Below are 24,560 nucleotides of genomic sequence, written 5' to 3' on the forward strand. Positions count from 1 at the left end.
GATCACTATTCAAATGGGAACTTCCCCAACCTTCTGCGTGGTGCTGCTTAAATATTTCCAGCCCCGTATTACTGGAATCCATGGAGAAGAAATAAAAACTTTGTGAGGTTCACCGATGGCATTGTAATTCTGTCAGAGACAGCAAAGGACCTGGAAGAGCAGCTGAATGGAATGGACAGTGTCTTGAAAGGAGGATATAAGATGAACAACAACAAAAGCAAAACAAGGATAATGGAATGTAGTCTAATTAAATCGGGTGATGCTGAGGGAATTAGTTTAGGAAATGAGACACTTAAAGTAATAAATGAGTTTTGCCATTTGGGGAGCAAAATAACTGATGATGGTCGAATCTGAGAGGATATAGAATGTGGACTGTTTATAGCAAGGAAAGCGTTTCTGAAGAAGAGAAATTTGTTAACATCGAGTATAGATTTAAGTGTCAGGAAGTGGTGTCTGAAGTGGAGTGTGGCCATGTATGGAAGTGAAACATGGATGATAAATAGTTTGGACAAGAAGAGAATAGCTTTCGAAATGTGGTGCTACAGAAGAATGCTGAAGATTAGATGGGTAGATCACATAACTAATGAGGAGGTATTTAACAGAATTAGGGAGAAGAGACATTTGTGGCACACCTTGACTAGAAGAAGGGATCAGTTTGTAGGACATTTTCTGAGGCATCAAGGGATCACCAATTTAGTATTGGAGGGCAGTGTGGAGGGTAAAAAGCATAGAGGGAGACCAAGAGATGAATACACTAAACAGATTCAGAAGGATGTAGGTTGCAGTAGGTACTGGGAGATGAAGGAGCTTGCACAGGATATAGTAACATGGAGAGCTGCATCAAACCAGTCTCAGGACTGAAGACCACAACAACAACATTACTGGAGAAGTAGACTGGGCTAGATACAGAAGGTACTTGCATCGTCGATATAGGATACACAACATGCAACGGGATCTGTCAGATGATCTTGTCAATATAAACTTGCACACACAAATAAAACTGAGGCTGCATTTACATATTGCTCTAACTGATGGTGTTTCTTCAGTACATGAGCCAATCTCATAAGAGTTATTTTGCAAAATTAGGACAAAATTGGGTCTCATCGGGATGTTGGGACAAGAAGGTCCATAATGGTGATGGTCTTGAAATATGGAGGATGAATGATAACCCTATTGCCAGCACATATTCTTCAGTTTTAAATTGTCATTATTGTTTACCACTAGTCCAACTAACCCATTTGGAGATATAGAAATTGAATTTTAAGGATTCATTTGGTTAGCACAAAAAAATTAATGATCTATATGGTTCCTCAAGCAGAGCCCCAGCCTGTTGAACTCCTTCAGCACAACTGATGAGAAAATAATATTAAAATGCCTTCCAAACATCACATAACACACCCTGAGGCCAAGGAAATTAGTTCTCAGTCTTCAGAACTCAAAATCACAACTCTTTGGTATAGTGATACACTTTACACACAACTAAATTAACAACACAGCAAGAGGGCCAGTGTTACTAGGTACTGAGAAAATCATGGACAGTAACTAATGAAGTCTCAGCCTCATCATCAAAATGAATGCTGCTGGGTTTGGCAACAGGCTCTTGCATCTCATACCTCATCGACAGAACCTTCAAAATTCACATTTGGTACATGCAGATAACATTACATGCTATACAAAAATGTATCAAGATGACATCTTACAAGGGAACATCCCCATCGCACCCCCCTCAGATTTAGTAATAAGTTGGCACAGTGGATAGGCCTTGAAAAACTGAACACAGATCGATCGAGAAAACAGGAAGAAGTTGTGTGGAACTATGAAAAAATAAGCAAAATATACAAACTGGGTCGTCCATGCGTAAGATAGGCAATATTAAGAGCACTGTAAGGTGAGGAGCTCCGTGGTCCCGTGGTTAGCGTGAACAGCTGCGGAACGAGAGGTCCTTGGTTCAAATCTTCCCTCGACCGAAAATTTTAACTTTTTATTTTCAGTTTATGTGAAAAACTCTTATGTTTTCATCACTTTTTTTGGAGTGATTATTACATCCACAAGAAAACCTAAATCGGGCAAGGTAGAAGAAACTTTTCACCCATTCGCCAAGTGTACTAGTTAGGTGGGTCGACAACATATTCCTGTCATGTGACGCACATGCTGTCACCAGTGTCGTATACAAAATATCAGACGTGTTTTCCTGTGGAAGAATCGGTTGACCTATGACCTTGCGATCAAATGTTTTCGGTTCCCATTGGAGGGGCACATCCTTTCGTCAACTAATCACACGGTTTTGCGGTGCGGTCGCAAAACACAGACACTAAACTTATTACAGTGAACAGAGACGTCAATGAACGAATGGACAGATCATAACTTTGCGAAAATAAAGAAAGCAAAATTTTCAGTGGAGGGCAGATTTGAACCAAGGACCTCTTGTTCCGCAGCTGTTCACGCTAACCAGTTCAGTTTTTCAAGGCCTATCCATTGTGCCAACTTATAACTAAATCTGAGGGGGGTGCGATGGGGATGTTCCCTTGTTAGTGCCCCCTTCATTCAATCTCCATGTTAATGACCTCACAGCAACACAACATACATATGTCAATGATAAACTCATCCTGGTCCAAACCTGGAAACACTCATTTATAGACAGCTCTGAGTGGGAGAAATGGTGTATTAAAGTAAATGACAAAAAGTGGATGACAGTCTAGTTTAAATACAGACTGAGGACCACACCACTACCAACATCAACAGCATTAACTATCAACCTACAAGCACAAGCAACACTCTTCCATCAGAAGGTTAGATATATCGGGTCTGGCTGGACCAAAAATTCACTTGAAGGGATCATATACATGACAGAGTGGATTAAACAAAGAACGTCATCAAGGAACAAGGTAAGCTAAGCAGAAAGGTGGCTATGTCCATGTACACAACTTTCATTGGATTCCTGATGACATGCATTAACTGCAGTTTTGGAATACACAGCACCATCACATCTGCACCATCTGAAGATCATACAAAACAAGATTCAATGAATATAATGCAATACATAAATCCTGGACATGCACCTTCAGTTTTGCCTATACTCTCTCACAGAGGAAGGCAAGAAACTGGCCACATGAGTCGACAGGAGCTCTGAATACTCAAGCAGTCTATGAATACTTAATACTCAATTGAAGGAACTACAACTGCAAAAACTGGCAAAAAGCACTGTTAATCAAACGAACATTTCCATGGATGAAACTGACCACCTTCAGTTATCACAAATGAAACACTACAGACAATATTAAGCTAGCAAATGCCAGTGAAAACCCACCAATATACACATTGACACCCTGTTACACGTAAATGGATCTTGCTATGGAAGCTGATGACATTGGCATGCAAACATGGCTCCACGTACATAAAAATACCAAGAGATAAAAGAAAGACTTAAGCATAAAAGCTGTCTACTTGTCTTTATAGAATTTGTACTTTGCAAATGAAGTTTGTAGTCACCAGTCATCTTTGAAAACTGTGTACACTGAAACACGCAGGAGTGGCTTGATTGTTAAAATTCACAGATCCGCATTTCTAGTGTGGTGACATCACAATGAAGGTCCTTACAAAACTACAGAATCCCTGATTATGAAGTTGTCTTTGAAATGTATACTTATACAGTACAAATTCTATAAACAACTGGATTTCACCATCTCAGTGTGCAAACAACAACTACTATGGCTATGTATTATGTACTGAGTTTTATGATACCAGCCTCTCTAATGATGACTGTGTGTGTTACAGGAACAACCCAAGTCTGCTCGAGTTGTCCCAGGGGACATTATTGGAGTCCATCAACAATAATAATTCACAATGATTGCAACCCATTACCACAATACCCTCAAACCAACCATCACCTACCGTGAATGTGAATTAACTATTTGGCACTCACTTCGTTATATGACTACATAGCACACAAAGTAACTACCTGACCATGTCCCTGCCAAATTACATTAAAAAATCCACTGTTGAAAGTGAATTTCAGATTATTTGTACAACAAATAAATTTGACCCCCACCTTACATAAGCTCACTGGAGAAAACGTTAGTCACTTCTAGAGAACTCATTACAAGCATAATTTAATACTGTGTAATTCCACCCCTGACTTGATAACCACCTGTATTAGGTTAGGAATTGAGTTTTTGCATGTATGTTGCATACAGGTTAAGCCACTTGCTAAGGATTTGATCGTGCAATTCCACCAAATTACAGGGATGCTGATGTTGGCGTTTTACCCACTGTTCTAACATTTCTAATAGATTTTCTATGGGGTTAAAGTCTGGTGATTTTGCAAGTCAACTGAGATGTAATAGGCCGTGGGAGTGTTCAGAAAACCAGTCAAATTCTTCCAGCCCAATGAACTGTTCTGAACTCAAAAACGGATATTAGTCTTGACCACTGTAATTATTAATTTTACACTGCGTTACACATTATGGCCTTAAAATATTCTCAAAGGCTGTACAAGAGAAATACACAAAAGTCAGTGAAAAATCTTTGATACAATTGCATAAAACTTACATAATAAAAACTGAAAAAGTATGTACTCAGTGAAAATACATGGATGAAATACTTACAATGCAATGAAGAGGGGTAGAACTCACTAAAATATCTGTAACATATTCTTCAGTAAAACGAAATAGAATTTTATCAAACATGGACACGAAGCATCTGCTCTTAATTACTTGATGACATTTGAGTGCAGACTGACTCACTGAGTGAAGGAGACCGATAGATGGCACTACTATAAGGTGTTCATACAAATTATATGTTTTGAAATACAGAAGTACTGATTCAATTGATTGATGCAATGTATTTGTAAATGACAAATAACATTCTATTATATCTGTTACATCACTCAGTTAATTACACAACAAATATCCACCTGGAAAAATTATCACCACAAGATGGTGTCAATGTATAAAAATGTAAAGTAAGTTAACACCTAGTTGTTCAATAAACTAAAGAATGGCAACAGGTACATTATTTAGAATCCTGTAATGCAAACATAAAGATGTTAAAATTGCTGTAGTAGTAATTCCATCATATGACAAAACAAACTTTACAAAGGTACACACAAAATGACAGGAAGCCTATTTAGTACGTAACAATTTTGCGGAGACATGCATATTTGCACATTTTTTGAAGCTTTATTGCCTACCTTATCCAGAGCAATCAATGCTGAATTTTGTCAGTAACTTTTTATTATTTACATGTTTTTTAATATAACAGTGACATAAAAAGGAATACTTTCATGGCAGGTAGTAACTTGTAATTTGAGTTGAACATTATTTTGAGTCTACGCACAATCCTTTTCTAACATCCTGCCACGTTCATTTTCTGAATATCAATGAACTACTACTTGATTTTGATTAACTGGCTACAATGTGCTTGCAGCTTCATGGTGTGGATGCTTCTGGTAAAATTCATCATGCAGTGGTGGCACAAATGGAAGTAGAGTCTGTATGTCTCTGTACTTCAGATACTTGAGCTTAAGTTTTTCATTGTTTACTTCTAGAGCAGGGAAGACACTGATATTTCTCCAACAATGTTATTAACATTCTGAAAATCTTTCACATCTTCACCGAGAGATTCTTTGTACAAAATGATCAAGGGTGACTTTTCAAAATCCAATCACTGCATTTTTCACAAGCCTTTCACCGAGTCCTTGAGCTTATCATTGAGTGCACTTACGGTGAGGAAATCACAGTCATCTGGACTACCTTAAATTTCCTGTTGGCCTTTGAAATGAGGAATGCTTATTCATCAGGTACAAAATTCCAAGGATTTTTCTGGGCAACCTTCTCAATAATTCCAAAATCTTGCACACTTTCCATATAAGGATGACCAGGTATCAAGAATTTGTGATCTACAGGTTCAATGTATGTACTTTTATTTTGATCCCCAGTGTTGTCACTAAAAGCTGTAATGTGTTTAACTGATGTGGGCAATCTACTTACATGTTGTAAAAGACAGAAAGAAATTTCTTGGCATCCACAAGCAGCTTGACTCTCATACCAAACGTACATTGCTTGAACTCCAGAGGCTAAATCATGCATACAAAAATTGTAGGTCCACAGCTGTCATGCACAATACACTCTGCTGCAAGAAAGCACAGGTGTAGGGAGTACCTTCTGAGGGTCCAAAACTCACTGCTACTTATGAACTGTCATATTTTGAACATTCTTTTGCTTCTCTAGCCACCTGTGCCTTACAAAAACATAATTCCTTTTCAAGAGCCAGTGTGTGAATATTTTTGAGTCTCCATGAACTATCAAATTTTACAACGTGTCACATGTCACACAAGTATCAGTACAAGGTGCATAGAAACAGATTGAAGGACGTACTGAACACAAATCTATAGTAACACACTTTAACATGTGGTAAATTATTCTCTGCACATAACTCTTTATACAGCTTATTTTCCACAGATGTGCAATTATGTTTTATAGTTTAAAAACATCTATAACATTTGTGTAGAAAATAAAATAAGAAAAATCACAAAGAACCAATAACAAAATTTTAAATTACATAGTTTCCATTAAAGACTCAACCAAGAAAACAGAGCTGTTTATAATCACTTGGTAGCCAAGGGATAAAAGTGTGCTTACACTCTTTGACTTCCAAAGAAAGTATAGGATTGTCTTAACCGTTCTCTTTTCAGCCACTAGATGTCAGCACCAGACTGCTTGTTACTTGTATCTATTTGCCACACAGATTTGTGTCTGCTTTAACTACTGAAATCTAAACTTACCTCCAAAATTAGAAATTTGTCACGTATACCCCTTGGCTTCTAAGGGACTCATACTAATCAGCAGACTAAAACAGACGGTGTATTTAATATATGGCTAAAAGTAAACAGTGAAAATTAGCACCTGCCAAATCTTGTGGCCATGCAAACTGCAAATTACTAATCAGAGGTTTGAGTGTACCATCAAAAACCTATCAGTCTTGTGTAACAATATTCAATGTATGGTAGAACCAACAAGACATTAAAAACCAAGGTAACAGTATGTAAATGTAGGATACAGCAGGTAAAATATGACGACAATATTCTGCAACATGTAACTCCAGAAGGTTGCACAAAGGAATATGTTACAAAATTATTTCTTTCTCATATTTCTAAAATGTTGCCAATCGCATAATAAATAAACTGGTCAGCATCTTACGGCAAACTAAGCCTGAATATATGGTTGTTACGTATCACATTAAATAATAGGTACAATACCAAAAATATGCTCACTGCATACCTGCATACATCAAGCAAATTGAGAAAAATACAGTAGTTAAACCTCCATAATGACCCACAGATGCTTTCAAAAATATTGCTGTATTATGACAAATTATTGATGTACCAGTATAAATTGCTCATTATCACCTCACAGATGAAGTACACAGAAACACCTTGAGTATCTTCTCACAAAAGCAAATCTTATGAATACATAGTGGTGTTACACAATAGAACTGTGTAGTAACTATATTGAGCACATATAACAAATAAAGAAGATGAAAAGGTGAACAAAGAATACATTTTTTTATGAATTACTCACACAAATGCAAAATTACTGTAAATAAAGTTCTATAAGGAAATACCATATTCAGTCACCATCTATTGGAATCCAATCATTCCTGTAGTAATGTTAATTGATATTTCAATGGAAAATTAAAGAAAGCAAATCTTATGAGAAAATAGTAGACTTATACAATCAAACTGTGCAGTAGCAGTATCGAACATACACAAAATGAAAAAAAAAGAAGAAAAGCTACACAGAGAGTACATTTTTGGTATGAATTAACCAAAAGAAACACAAACTTACCACAGCTGAAAGTTGAATAAGGAAATACTGTACTGAGTCGCCATTACTAGAGTCTAGCTATTTCCCTCTGTACCGACGCCTATAGATATTCCGGGAACAAACTGAAGAAGCAGTTTTTAGAGAAAACTGCTTCTTCATTTAGTATTTCTGGATGTTTCATCCTCTTCAACATTAATTTCTAACTCTTCTAACATATCAAGAAATTGCTCTTTAGATGTATTACTTAAAATACTTAAATTTTCATGATCACCACCAACAGTATGGTTATTCAGTAATAAATGCTTTTTAATGCTACGTTCATTACTGTAGTGCATATATTCCTAAATCTGTTCTTGAAAGACTTACCCATCTGCCCTCATAAAAGCATTCACAGCCCTTACACTTTAGTCTATACATGCCCGAGTTTTCATATTTATTGGTCTGGCTTCCATTGAATGACTTAACTTTTTCCCAGGGTTATTCTTGATTTATAGAGTTTTCTCTACAGTCGGTATTTTAAAATGGTTCACTAGGCCATTGCAAAAATTACCATCATGTGTCATACATGTCCTCACTTTCTTTTAATCTTTAGGATTCTGGGTGACTATTTTTCAATCTGTTGTACCAAACTCTAATCTCCTTGCTGTTTTATCCATTATATTTTGTGACTTGCTCCAATATATTCAATTCATTTTCAATATCCTTCAATTTTAAGCGGAATTTCATTTAACACAGAATGAAAGTAGCTTTCCTCCTCTTTTCATTTTGTGTGTGTTCAATACAGTTACTGCACAGTTTGATCATATAACAGGCTCTTTTAAGGTTTGCTTTCTTTGATTCATCCTCGGAATATCTATAGCTTCTGCTACAAGAAATTACTGGTGTCCCATAGATGGCTAGTCAGTACATTATTTCTTTACATAACTCATGTGTGTGTAGGTAATTCATACCAACAAAATGTATTTTTTGAGCGGCTTTCCATCTTCTATATCCTTTATATATGCTCAATATAGTTACTGTATAGTGTTATTGTGTAACGCCACTATGTATTCACGAGACATACTTTTGCGAGAAAATAATTAAGGTGTTTCACTGTTGCTGTGTACTCTGTCAGGTGGTGTCGAGCAACTTATACTTGTATATCAATGATTAGTCATAATGTGGCAATATTTTTGGAAGCACCTGTGGGACATTGTTGTGGTGTAGCTACCATATTTTTTCTTGATTCGCTTGTTATTACGCAGCGAGCATGTTTTTGGCATTGTACCCGTTATTTAAAATGATGTGCAACAACCATATTTTCAGGGTTACCTGACTGTAATACAATGAGCATATTATTTAATGCATTATATGGACAACATTATAGAAATAGCAAAAATAATAAAAAAAATTTAACCCCCTTCCTTTGTGTAACTTATCAAATGTACATGTCGCAGCATATTATCACTATGTTTTATATGTTGTATCTTTCTTTTACATACTGTTATCTCTGATTTTTATTTATTGTTGGTTCTATCATAGGTGGAATAATGTTACACAAGACCAGTAGGTTTTTAATGGTGTGCTCAACCTCTGAACAGTAATATCCACATTGTGCATTGTCACTAGATTTGGCAGATGCTAATTTTTCAGCATTTATCTTTAGCTGTATATTAAATACACACTCATCTGTTGTACTCCCTCCAGTACTTTATATTATACACTGACGCTTGTTTCTGCAACACTGTTACACACTCAATACACTACCTGTCGTTCTGTGTGTACCTTTGTAAATTTTGCTTTATCTTATCATCGGAATATCTTTGTATATCAGTTTTAATATTTTTATACGTTCATCCCTGGATACTAAATTACATATCTGTTGTAATTTAATATTTTATTGAACAACTAAATGTTAATTTATTTTAATTACATTTTTATACATTGATGCCATCTTGTGGTGATAATTTTCATCAGCCTCTCTGCACTAGATGGATATTTGTTAGACAGTAAACTGGGCGATGTAATGGAGATAATAGAATATTATTTGTCACTGAAAAACTACATAGTATCAATCAATTGTAACAGTATTTCTGTATCTCAAAACATGTAATTTTCACAAATGCCTTACAGTAATGTCATCCGTTCGTCTTCTTCACCTAACACTTCAATGTGTACAGTGAGTCAGTTTGCACTCAAATGTCATCAAGTAATGTGGAGCAGAACTTTGCATCCATGTTTGAGAAAATTCAGTTTATTTTACCTAAGCATGTGCGTTTTTTTATGTGCAATTTTATGTATTTTATCAATCTTTTTTTTCACTACTACCCTTTCATGTATTACTCTTTTACAGCCTTTGAGATTGGTGTGAGGCCGTAATTTGTAAGGCTGTATAAAACTAATAAATACAGTTTTCAAGACTAATATCAGTTTTTGAGTGCATTAAACATGATGGAAACATCTCTAAAAACATTTATCCATTTCACTGCTGAACTTTGCTGCTGTTGTCTTTATGTGGCTGTGTGGGCAATGGCCTCTTATGAGGTGAGTGACTCCAAGAGTTCATTGTTCTTCCACAAACAAGTTGGGATGGCTCTTCATTCACTCCGTACTGCAATCCCTGTCAAGTTTGGAAGCAACTCGGGAACATTTTTCCAAAACTTGATATACACAAAAACTTTCAAAATTGAGTTAGGTGTGGTATTGGCATAATGTTGACCTTTAACATCAACCCCCGAAGCAAGTTTTAGCAAAAGCCGACTACTGTCCTGTATATGAACATTCCAAATCACAATGTTTTAGCAAAACAATGTATGCATTCTTACAGTTACAGCAAAAGTCAACAAAGACAGTATTATTACTCTCTTGTGGGTTTCCACAGCAAGCAGTTAATAACAATGGAGTATAACGGTTGCTTTATGCAATGTTACTCATTGCTGTGGCAATATTTACTGGCAGGAGTAGTGTTTCCACTGGACGTTATTGTCATTGGAACACCTGCACCTTACTTTTAGACAAGTATTCACTTGAGACTCCCGTGTATGTCTGCAAAGAAGTATTGAATATGTGAGCAGAATGATGAGTCTTGTGATTGTGAAAACGGCATACCGGTCAAAGAATATTCCGATTGGAGAAAATCACAACTGAAGAAGAGCATACATAAAGTAAGTAAAGGAAAAAGTGTAAAAAGGAACTTGTCATTAAAAGTTCCACCTTCAAAGGCTACAGGAGTGAAGTATACCATTACAAAAAAGGGATGGTGAAATAGGGCTTGTTTGAGCTGCCACTTTCCTATGAGTATCTGGCATTTCAAAGGACAGGTTATCGTATCTAGTAAGCATGTTCCATGAAGGAGGAAGGTTACCAAACGAGAGGAGGTGACAGAACAGGAAGGGATTGTAAGGACATAACTATTGCCATCAGGAATGATATAAAAAATATAAATGCAGAGAGAGTCACCATGAAAGGGGGAAGTCTAAGAGGTTATTTTCCTTCGGATCCCACAGTCAATAAAATGTTCAGAAGCTTATACGAGCAGAAATTTTAAAAACATTTCAATCTATCATTCAGGATACCTCATACCAAAACTTGCTCCACTTGTAAATTTGGTTTAATAGAAATAAAATGTGAAACATGTCTGCAGAAGAAGAATGAACTACAAACTAGACACAGATTACATAAAACTTGTGCAAAGCGGTTTTACGATACAATGAGGGAAGATAATCCTACTTTCATTAAGACTTGCTTTGACGTGCAACAAAACCAGCCTATTCCAAAACTATCAGTCAGTGAGGTTTTCTGGGCTAGACAAGTATGGTTACACAATCTGTGCATCATAATCCATACTAAAGAGCAAAAGAGGGAGAGCACCGTTTTCTACACCTGACTGGACACACAATCTTTAAGAGGAGGCATTAAAGTTGCTTACAATGTTATTGTCACTTTTTCCCTGTTTGTGGCCATAGCTACATGCCTCCAGACTGAGTGTTTGGTACAACTGAGAAGTCTTACTGAAAAAAAGAAAGAAATTAAGCAAGAATCTTGTCTCCTAAGGAATATTACAATATTTTAGAAGAGTATGGTACTCTCAAAGTTCTAAATACAGAGTGGACAGTTAAAAATCTACAAAGATAGTGCACAGAAAGTACTAAAATCCATGTTATCACTCAAAATGAACAGCCAGCAAGTCACCTCATGAAAGAAAATACAGAAAATTGTTCATTTGTCAGTAAGTGATACATACTTTGGGAGATCCAATACAAGCTGACATCATGAGACGAAAGAAACCATCCTGTCCAACAGTACTAACAGACAGTCTTTACCAGAACAAAATATACTAAGCAAACAAAGATGTTTCTGCCTTGCTAAAGTATTTTGAAATTCGAAATGATGCAAAGGAGTTTTACAAAGATGTCTTAGATGAATAATGTGTACAGATGTAAGAGGGAGAACTTGAAAATAATTTCATTGTAACATGTAACAATTTTTGTGTTATTCATTTCATACTTCACACAGTATTGACAATAAGTAAGTTAAACAATTATTTCTATTGTTATAGGTTGTGCTCTCAGCAAAGTCAAAAACTGTAAATTAAATAAAATACTATGTATAGTAATATATGAAAAATGCATTTTATCACAATGCAGGCATGTAATAAACATTATAGTACATAAAAATATTAGTAGTGGAAAAAAATACATGGAATTAAAGAAGGTAATGCAACTGTACCAGCGATAATTATAAGCATTTATTGACTTTTGAAAAAGCTGGAAAAATCTCATCTTAATATACTGTTATAAAAATTAAATTTTCATGTATTTCCTTACAACGCTTTATTAATGACAGTGAGATGTAGTAGTCACGTAAAAATTCTAATGCTCAAACATATCTGTCTAGGTGAAAACAGAAAATCTCATTTTATGAAAAACTGTATCTGTTGTATTTATCAAACTTTGAAAAAACACTCCCCAAATTTGATTCACAAGCTGTCAAACACGTCTCGGGATCCTCTCAGTGAGTTTAATTTCCTGACCCCAATTGTGACATTGTTTTTCATGGCGACATGTGTTACGCCACTGCTTGTAGACACATTGAATGGTTCGCCATGAAATAACAACAAATCCAGCAACTTCACATACTGTGTGGTCATGGGCACAGCCAGACACAATTGCCCTTTTTCGCCACTCTGTCACATCCTTACATTTATCGATGTCTATGTACAATGTCTTCTTGAAACACAAGTGTATCACTGATCTCTACTGCCTTATGCTCACATCAACGTAGTGTGCACATGGGTGAACATGTTATTACCACTGTGCTGTCTGTAAATGCACAATGATTCACCTGTGGGTGCACACTGGGGTAATTAAATTTTTGTCTGGTGGGCTTGTTCCATATCTTATTCTTTGTCTAAACCAAATACGTATGTACATACATAGTGCTGCACATTATGGTATTTTCCATTATGCATTACACATAATTTTTCTCAATAACGCACTTTACTATAATTTTGAACCAATTGTCCGATTGCTTGCTTGCTGCTCACATGTTACTTCCACAGCATAAGACACAAGAGCAGGGTAAGAAAGGTGCTTTCAGCAGACTACACACAGCACATGACACCCAACAATCTGCAGAACTCTGTCTCTGTTTGTTTGCTTGTAAAAAGTAAATACGTGCTATGTTTTTCATTCCAACACTTGCAATAGGTCATCGAAACAGAAATGACCTCATATCCTCTGAAGCTAACGCAAAAACAGCAAATTATAAATATGGTCAACAGTGGAGACAAAAACAATGGTTGCAGAATACTTCCAAACCTTGATGTCTGCTCTCTCATCAGTAGAAGTTCAAGACAGAAAACAGAAAAAATCTGGCAAGCTGTTCAGTGAGCGGCTGTAGTAAGTGCTTGAGGCCAGTCAAATATGAAGAAATGAAGGATTAGCTGTTTGCATGATTCCAACAGATGTGCTCACAGTAAGTTCCATTGTCCAGCCCCACACTTCAAAAAAAGGCTCGCAAAATTGCCGGAAAAATGGAATTTCTGGGTTGGTATGTTTTGGGAGCTGGCTACAGTGTTTTAGAAAGACACATGAAATCAGTGTTGTCATTCTGTGGGAAGGCACATAGAGTACACAAGGAAGATGCCAATGAGTGGTTGCAGTGATTTCAATCCAAGCTCTCTCATTTGCAACACCCAACAGACATGTTTAATATGGATGGAGCCGGCATTTTCTGTAAAAAACACTGCATGTCAAGGGTCAAAAATGTTGTGGAGGGAAAAGCAGCAAGGAGAGGCTGGCAGTGGTCTTGTGTTGTAGTTCAGATGGTTCTGACAAACTAAACCATTAGTGACTGGAATACAAAAATCCAGGTGTTTTTTTTTTTTTTTTTTTTTTTTTTTTAATGTTAACTGTCGGTGAATTGGTCATGCCACCACTACAGAATAACAATAAAGCTTGGATGATCAAATCTCTATTCTGTAGCTGGCTCTTGGCAACAAATGGCCATGAGGAAGAGAAGTATTTTGTTAACTCTTAAACACTGCTTGGCTCAACAGTTCAATAAACTCGAAGTTCTGAACATAGAAGTTTTCTTCTTCTTAGCACCAAGAGCAGTCTGCAGCCATTGGATCAAGGCATTATCACCTCAATGAAGTGTAATTATAGATGCCTATTGCTCAAGGCCACCATCAGTGCAAACAAACTACAAGAAACAATTCCTAATTTAATGCACTGCAAGTTATCGATAGCATATCTGATGCTTGGGATGAAGTTAAAACAGACACCATAACTAACCATTTCATGAAGGCTTGGACAGTAGCTGGTAACATTGCTGAAGCTGAAGGGGAAACTAATCAGCCTACATTTGAACTTACTCATAATGTTGATACTATTTTGGATTCTAATGCTGCTCTTCTACATGCTTACAACTGGTTGCTGCTTTCTTGTACCATCAATATGGGAGAATGGATGCAGGCAGATGACAACTGTGTTGCTGAAGAACCTGTCATCAGTTCTGTTCATGCAGAAGGGAATAGTAATGCTTTACTGTCATCTCCTGAGGAGGAATGTGAAAGTATTACACTTCCACACCACACTGAAGTTGCAGCTGCAATTGCTAATCTCGAGATATTTGCTGCCACTTCTGATACTTCCACAGTATTTCAGGTTGCTCTGGATGTGGTATCTTCAGATTGCCATAATATTCTGACCAACAGTCCAACAAACAACAAGTAATTTTTTTTTTTCAAATTAATGTACAGAAGTATAATGTGTAATGGATAAGAAATGTAAACTAAAATGAGTTCTAATTAAAGCTTAGTGTGTTGAAGAACGGCACATTAAAGCATTTCTTAAAATTATTGTTTGTCATATTACGTGAGAGACTAATTGAAAGGGTACAATACTCTTCCACGATAAGTATGTTATCATACTGTTTGGAAAAAATCAGCATTTGATGATATGCACACATATACTTTCTCAATTAAACAAATGCCGTAAATATTGTTGTATGTATGCAGTACAATTATTTTTATTTTTTCTCGGAGATCATGAAAACTGAGCACCCTCATTTGCTGGTGTCCATAAAACAGAAAAAAATGTACTGACAGTCATTTTTTCACAAAAAACTCATTAATTCAAACTTTACTACAACAAATAAGCTATTTTATAGTACCTTGAAATTAAGTTACATGACTGTCTACTGTACACAATAAGAACAAGACTATAACATCTCTGTTATAGTTGAAAGATAATGAACTGCCTTTTGAAAGTTAATTCCCTCAGAAACGAAACATTCATTCCTGCTCTGTCTTGAGCATTTCAAGATAAAACATTAGCAATTTCTTAAAGGTAGACTTATTTACATAAAAAATCAGACAGCAAAAGAGATTTCAAATGCCATACATACCATTGAGCATTTGGCTTAGATTGCATGTTTTTGACACCACCATCAACTGGAACAGCTACAGTGAGATTCAGTAGAGGCGAGGCTGAAGACATAGCATGACTGTTGTATTTGTAGTCAATTCTGAGGTCAGTATGGCTCGATTCACATTTCCAATAAGCTACCAGCTGGAATGGACAGGACCCTGCTCCACTCTTTGGCTTTATCTATCAAAAATAAGTTTTGTAGTGGCATAGATCATGATGCATACAGAAAATGATAACAAAACATGACAAGACAGATAAAAATGTAACAGGGACTGCATATAACACAAAAAACCTTATGCTGATAAGGAAGCACGTAGTGGAAAAGACCAGACTGGTTCTTTCGAAGGAATCAGCTACTTTGTATCCTTAGTCAGTTTAAGGAAACCATGGAAAACCTAAATCTGGATGGCAGGTCAAGGTTTGAAACTTGTTCTTACTAAATGCAAGTCCAGTGTTTTGACTGCACTGCCACCTTCCTTGGTGAAAGCCTCTTATCAAAGCTTATGGAATAACAACAGAGATCATGTAGGTCACCTTACAGCCAAATCTGTCACTGGGTGAGATTTAAGTATTGTTTCCCACAAAATCAGCCATAAATTTTGCCATCTAATATTTGATTATTATAAATTATTCCATTACATTACATATAATACATTAAATGGCAACCGAGATCAAAATTCCAGAACTCAATAGAATGAAAACAAGATTAATCTCTGTAACCATTTCTGTTCGTTTATCCTCTCTCTCTCTCTCTCTCTCTCGTAATAAAACTAAGCTAGTAGAAAGTACACTGCCTATCCATAAAAAGTGAAGCACTCAGAAGACGTGATCATATGTCAATATAACTTCGTACACATACTGACCCCTTGGCAGGTACATACATTATTAGAGCTACAATTCTTTGTGACAGGTAGAAATGGTCACCAGAGAGCATTAGTGCTACCCGTGGTTAGTGTAGTTACTAGGCCCGGTAGGGTATACAATGGGCATGAACATGTCAATTGTTGAGATATTACTGTGAAGGACACGGAGATGGCACGTATTTGTGTTACTGTTTTATGAGAGCCTCATTGTGCCTCTCAATTTGGCCAGCTGATTTGTGGGACATTCGGATGTGAGAGTGGTGCAATGTTGGACTATATGAGAATGTGAAGGCAGGCATACTCATCGTCAAGGTTTCGCTCGACCAGTCTGACCACCACAAGGGACAATCACTGTATTGTACACAAAGCACATCATAAACTCGTCACTTCTTGCCTGCCATCCGAGAACAAGAAGTGGACTTCCTGCAAAATTCTGTGTCATCTCACACCATTGGTCAGAAACTAACTGCAGCTGGACTTGGGAATTACCGTCCCATGCATTGGCTGCTGTTAACACCACAACACTAATGGATGTGTCTGGAGTGCTATGGTGACCAGGAAGCATCGACTGCTCATTTGTGTGTCAGACTGTGTTCAGCAATCAATCATAGTTCTGCACTGCACTGGATGACCAATGTTGGTGCTTTTTTAATTTGACGTGATATCGTTTTCACTGAAATGTCACCTACCCTGTCAACCCATGAAGTTTCATTTCATTTCATTTACTCCTCCCCTTCAGGGTGTTTTTTTTTTTTTTTTTTTGAGTAGTGTATAAAATTACCATTTCCAATGATGCAATATCCAGAAAATGCAATTAAATGGTACACCCAATAATTCAATGCACCAGGTTGTGGATGGAACACGGACAACATGATAAGCATGTTAATTCCAACTATAACCTCAGTATTTCACGTGCTTTTCTTACCATAATATTGGGTTAGTGAGTACAGTACACATGACAGCACAGTATTGACTAGCGCAATTTGTGCAACTGACTTTATTTCAAGGGGATCTTACGGTGGGACTGTGGGTGGTCTTTCTGAAGAGCTGCCAGAGACCTTTGAGACAAGGCATCAGTACTGGTGCTAGTGATTCTTTATTCTGGTAGTAGCAATTATGATTCAAAACAGTCACTGCACAACAATGGGAGCATAAACAGGGTGCATACACGGACAAGGAAAAAAAATCCCAGATTTTTCCAAGATTTCCTGGTTAAAAATACACTTTCTCCCGGACAAAAATACACTTTGCCCCGTGTTAAATGACAGGATACTTTCTCTCGGAGCTGTAAAACTTATCAATCCTTCGAAGGGTTAAAGTTTCATGTACCGGTTTGAAATTCCTAGCACATTAGTGAACAACCATGAGTGGAGGAAAAGGGGGGGGGGGATTATTCGAAAAGTCAATGGTTTAAATTAATATACAAGTGTGGCTGCAAGAGAAGCTACACTTTCACATATAATACTGGTCTCGAAGATCAATTAGCCACCAGAAAAGCTAAGGTTTCACATATAAATTGGTCTTATTTTTACGTGTGTTACACTTTAAGATAAATCACATAAACCCACCAGTAATTTTTTTAAGTTTTAAATGAGAGACAAACGGTCTATGATTTAAGAAATTCATCACACATTCTCATATGCCACATAACTCATCTTGTGTAAAATGATATTTACATTGACAGTGACTCTTTTCAAAGCACCATTTGCTATATTTTCCCGCAAACTATTAGAAACAGGTTCGTTTCATCAGTTGTCGTCAACCGCCAGAAAACTGTTGTTACTACCCGTGCACAGCCTGAATGTTCGTATGTTTAAAGTATTAAGAGAACTTACACAATGTAACGAAAGAAACACGACATCAGATGATAATCCAAGAGCATCGGAATTTCGCAAACCTTTCTAAAATACCCAGTTCCACTTGAAAGGTACATTCGTATGTCCAGATTCACAATGAAGTAGGCCCCAACCTGATATTAAGCTTTTCAATGTGGTTTTCAGGATGTAAATTTTCTTGGAGTACCAATACTGCATTATCTCATGTTTGGTTCTTTATTATTGTGGTGTCGAATGAAATAAACACTTGCACCTGGTGGCTGAACTTCCCCGAATAGGAGCCTCCCGGCCAACGGTACCATACGCTCATTTAATTTTATTGATAATGCCATACTGTATGGTCCATTATTTAGTATTTACATGTAAATAATAAAGCAAATGTAACTGAGTAGTTACAGGCATCGAATTATTGCAACTTTAATTATCAGGGATGTGTTATAATTCACAATAGTACACCGCTAAAATTATCATGATTTTTCACTTCTGAAAGTTGACATGTCTGCATACGTGCCAGAAGATGAAAACATGCACTTGAAATCCAGCAAACAGTTGAAACTAGCCAATAGTATGGAACGAAACACTTCATTTCAAATAAATTGACTCCCTTAGCAGAAAATATTAGTAACAACCAAATTTCTTTATCAAACTGACGAAAATAGCTTCACCATTCTGCAAGGCGATTAATGCTTGACTGCTAAAAACCTGGAAATAAAATAAAACCAAAATACAAGCGAAAAACGTATTATAGCCTTCCATAATTATGTGAATCTATTTTACCTATGAAATCTATGCATTCCGTTTTGTTTTCCTTTAACGTGAGATCTGTAAACGAAGAAGAAACAGCAACATAACTAAATGTAAACAATGCATGCCAGAAAATATTTTCTGGGTAGGATCTGGCTGCTTGCTACAGCCACGCTTCCAAGTAGCCAGAAGCAGGAGAATGCAGTGTTCATACGCAACTGACATCTTCTCTAACGAAACTAATGTAAACAATTGTGACGTCACGTTCATCGCAAGCAGTTTGCTGTTATGAAGTATTGCATAGTCTTACGTCCTAATGCCTTTAACACGTTTTGTTGTTGGCAGGCATTTGTGTGTGCAGTTTGTTTTGTTGTAAATGGAGCATTTCCTTTGCAACTTAGGTTTTACTTCATTTTTTTCTCTTGTTCATGTTTTATTCCAGCAATACAATTCTGCAATAGCAAGGTAGAGTAATATTCTTTGTTAGTCTATCAGTTGTTAGAAATCAAAATTACAAAAATTTCCGGAGTGCTATAAAATTCCCATGTTTTTCCCTGTTTTCTCCCAGATGAAAAAATTCCTGGATCTCCTGGTTGTCCGGGGCGTATACACCCTGATAAAATAAAACCAATTTTGTGCCAAGAATATTGGCTAGGATCACCAGGAACTTTTAATTTGAGTTGGTACAACAAGCTAGACTGAACCTAACCAGGCTTCCTCTCTTATATTATGACTATTCAGCCTGCCAACAGTACTTTAGCAAAAGACAACTTAAGTATGAATGATTGAAAGTTGTGTTAAGCCATCACTGATGGTTGTTTGGGAGTGTAGTATTGAAAAAGTGAGTGGCAGCTACTGGACTGTCTAAGGGGACAACATATGAGACAAACTGTTGGCAGCATCATGATGTGGACAGCCACAGTCCACGATAACCCCACACGTGAGATCTCTGTTGAAGGAATACTCAACAGAGTAGGATACACATGAAAAATATTGCAGTACATTCTGTTACTATTCCTTTAACATTAGGGTCATGTAATTGTCCAACAAACCAATGTACATACCACCACTTCTCACATTACCGAAAGTGCTCTGCGCAAGGTACAGATACCCAGGCAATACAATAACAAAACCTGTCCCTCATTGAGACTGTATGGGGCCATGATAGAATGGAATCTGCATTACTGACAACATCCAGTGACATTCCTACATTTCTGTCATCTTCTCTATGGAAAATCACAGAAATGCATTATAGCTAGGAGAGAATGCCCATATAATATGTGAATGCACCACTGGTTCAGAGCATCCAGTTTTTATTTATGCTAAACTATATGGTTAGATACTTAAGTACATCAGCAGAACGTTTCACACAAAACTGAAATAGTATCCTGAGAAGTTTAAATTTTTTGCTATTGTTGTCAAAAAGGAAAAAAAAACTGTTTTTCTGAATACCATTACATATACATTTCCTAGTAGCCTTTTATGCAAATAACAGCTCATATGGAGTAACAATATGTTTAGGAAAACTAAAGAGCAATAAAATTATGAATGGCTGGCTTGGGACAGGAATCACTGCCCTCCAACATTTAACTGCTGTGTGCTCATAACAAGAAAGTCACCTGGAATTTTGTTCCAACAATACATATGAATGAACTCCACAGACTGTGCTGAATCAGACACCCCTGCATAAAAAATTTTATCTTCAACAATGATGACAATACAACTAATTTAGGATAATATCCAACACTGCTTGCCAGTAATAATATGACAATATATGCAGTATTATAATATCAAACTACACTTATGCTGATTGTTGATCTTTGTCGCATATATCAATTGACAAAAAAATTCAGGATGCAAATTTCGACATTCAATAACAGAAATTGGAGAAGATCATCTGGATGTTCAAACTTTTCAGTTAGAAATTTCAGGGAAAAACACAGCAATGTGCAGGCACTTATCTCTTTTCTTATAACAATGGATTTATTCTAAGATAAAACAACCTTTACACAAAATAACTGGGTAGGAAATGTTACTCTGCAGACACAGGAAGAGCCTATATCTCAGAAATCTTAAAACGACATGGGTCACGATTGATATTCTATCCTGTCTGACATAATTATCCACAAAATTTAATTCTTTCAAGGAATGAACTCTTTGTATGATGCTTTTCTTAGTTAGAGGACCACAATTTGCAGGAGCAGTGCACAGAACTAGCATACTTTTAACGATACATAACAAAAGAAAAGCTGAGGTATTCCAGATAACAACAATAATCTCAAAATAAGAATACAATAATGTATCTTGAATATTACCATATGAATTACTACAGAGTACTTGGCATGATGTATCATGACACACTAAAATTAATACAATGAAAATTACAGCTTACGAAATATATCTCTAACCTTTGAGGCTTCTCAGTTGCACATTTGCAAATAACTGAAAAATAAACAAATAAATAAATAAATGTCACCCTGGAAGACTGCAGCTGCACTGAAACTTAAATTTTTTCACCCAGTTAACCCACAAGCAAAGAAATCTACGCAAGATGTAACACCAGCTTAACTTGTGTTTTTTAGTATCACAGGAAATGCTGATTGAAAAATGAGGAGGACAAATTTTGCACCTCTCTCATGATTTGCATTGATTTGTTCTTTGGCTCAGCAATCTCTTTCACGAACTATTCAAAACAAAGCAATTGCTTCATCAGGCACCAATGTAAACCTCCAGCCTCAGTGCAATTCAGCAGAGCAAGCTTGGTCTCTAATTATAAACACGACAAAGCAGTTTGTGTATACTATTCAGTCTGTCAATGTGCCTCAATGGGCCATTTCAAATTTGAAACTTATGTGCATTGTCACTTTTTGCAAGAAGTGTTACTAGCAAGGGAAGTCATCTGCAAAATTGGCGTACAACACAGCTATGTCATTCAGACATTCAGCTGCTATTGTGATGCTGAAAATGTTGAAGTTCTACCTCTTAGTAGTTGCCCATGTTCAGTAACACTAGTGATGACCACAACCTATAAATATGGCCCATAGGTATCCCTACAAGAATGCATAGAACTGTGCACTGCCTTTTTGCAGGCACCTTGGGAGGGTTTTGTCAATCCAAACACTATACAATTGTCTCCACACAATTGATTTGGCCTCTGTGCGTCCACTACAAACACAGTAGAAACCTCCAGCACAGTGGTGTGTGAAGGAAGTGAGTACTAGAACACTTGTGGTGGTAACTAGGTCAGTGGCATCAGCTGTATTCACCAACAAGTGTAGGATTTGTCTGACAACTGATGATCATTGTAGAAGAGCGCACAAGCAAGGTGTGTGTCAAGCACAGAGTCCCACGGGTTCAGCAAGTAGGGGAGTCCATCATCTTACAGAACAGTAAAGATGTCGTATGTCTATCACTGCTACCAATGGTAATTAGTGTGCTGAAAGCATTGAGACAGGATCTTTCAGTCTACTGTCAAGTCCAAAGGTCAACATTTTGGTGAGAGATTCATCTTTTATGATGATATATCATGAACATAACATTTACACCTCACAAACAACTTCCTGTCAGAGGCAGAAATCAACTGAATGGAATGACCTGTAGTAGATGTAGACATTAAACCAACTGGTTGAAACTTGCTAGGTGTGATGATCCCTCCTTACACACTGGATAATTCTGTCTTCTGGTGAGGCAGACTTGAGAAGCAATGTCTCAGTCACCCTGGGGATGGTGTGCAGAAGAGGACGCAACCATGTCACACTGCACAGAATGGAGCAAAAAAGGATTAAATGTTACTCAGCAGTAGAATTTGCATAATCGACCTTTGAACAGACTGCCTTTATTTGGCTTTTTTTATTTCCCAGTTTTCACAGTAAACATTGTCGAACATTTCCACACCAAGGAATCTAGTTTTCCCCAGATCATGAAGCACGGTGTTAGTCAAATATTGAAGTGTTCCTTTTTCTTCCACGTAATGCAAAGTCACAGAGACATATCTGCTGTCACCCTCCATATGCTGCATGCAAGGCACAACACATGATTACACTATGTGACACATTTACGCCATTGCCTTATTGACAGACACTTATCAACCTCATATATGACTAGAGTCCTGAGCACCTAAGAAGGTGCATGATGGGAAAGGTGTGCAGTAGCAAGGGGGTTACGATATGATGCTCCAACTAGCAGCATCATCCTGCCGATTTCAGTCTTTTATCACACATCGCTGAGAGTGCTTTGAATGTTTATTGTTGATTTTCATTTTAGTGTGCATGCGTTGACTTGTATATTGGTTGTGAAGTGTGTGTTATGGGCGATGGAACGGAAAATCACCAAGTGTTACACAAAAAACTATGGCTGTAGTGTTCACATAAACAATTTCTTCAGGAGACATTTGGAAGCAGGCAACACGCCTCCATGTGGTGCATGGCAAGAGCAGCTGAAATGAGTGGTGTAGGAATGAGAACCTTACAGTGTATATACACCTAAGTGAATGCGAGTATGAAATTATTGGATCTGCATCTTTTAAATCACCAGGAAAGTGATGCAATCATAAGAAAGAAGCAGGTGATGTGGATGATCCTTCTAAGAATGGTTTACATCACACAATATTCAATATACATTCGAGAGGTGAATACCTGGCAGCAGACATCGTATTTCCTAACAACAGGCAATGGACAATTTTACGAATATTAAAGAACGTGGGAATGGTGGGAGAAAATTACTTATGGAAAGAAGTTATATTGTGGTTGCAAGAACAGTATTTTTAATAGGAATGCAAGATATTTGAGATAATGGAGCATCTCAAATTTATTACATTGACAAAATGTATGTAAACCAGAACCAGGTGAGGTCAATGTGCTGGAAAATGAGCAATAGGCTTGATGGTCTGAAATTTCCTGTGAATAACGGTAGCTACCTTATTATTCTTCATGCAGAAAGCTTCAGGACAAAATAGTTCAGAGGAGTAACACTGCAGAATGATATACAGTGTGTACAAGAATTTACAAACAAGCTATTGCCATACCTCTTCCAAATTTGGTTACTGTGATTGACAATGCCAGTATCCAACTCTGTGCAAATGCACAGAGCCCCAGCTACCTGTAATGCAAAAGCCTTGGATTTTTTACAAGAGTAAGAGATGCACAGTATTTAATGTATTACTCGATACACTGTACTGAGTATTGTGTTGTTGTACGACTACATTTCACATTTTTTACTCATCATTTAATATTATTTGGAAAAACTGGAGATTATGTGTATACTGACTGTATATACACTATGTCATTAACAGAGTTATACATCACCATTCTTTTGAAATAATATATTTATGAGTGTATGTACAGTCGAAACAAAATTTTCAGGTTTAAAAGAGTAACAAGTCAA

At 36.8% G+C, this 24,560-nt stretch overlaps 1 protein-coding gene across 1 annotated transcript in view; it reads right to left on the minus strand.

The window, feature by feature from the left end:
- The window catches only part of LOC126185202 (F-BAR domain only protein 2), a 318,103-nt gene that overhangs the window by 76,372 nt on the left and 217,171 nt on the right, over positions 1–24,560 (minus strand). Inside the window, exon 18 of the mRNA XM_049928080.1 lies at positions 15,714–15,916. Within this exon, the coding sequence (XP_049784037.1) occupies positions 15,714–15,916 (203 nt within the window). The remainder of the gene's footprint in view (positions 1–15,713; positions 15,917–24,560) is intronic.

Source organism: Schistocerca cancellata, chromosome 4 (genome assembly GCF_023864275.1).
Source record: "Schistocerca cancellata isolate TAMUIC-IGC-003103 chromosome 4, iqSchCanc2.1, whole genome shotgun sequence".
NCBI lineage: Eukaryota > Metazoa > Arthropoda > Insecta > Orthoptera > Acrididae > Schistocerca > Schistocerca cancellata.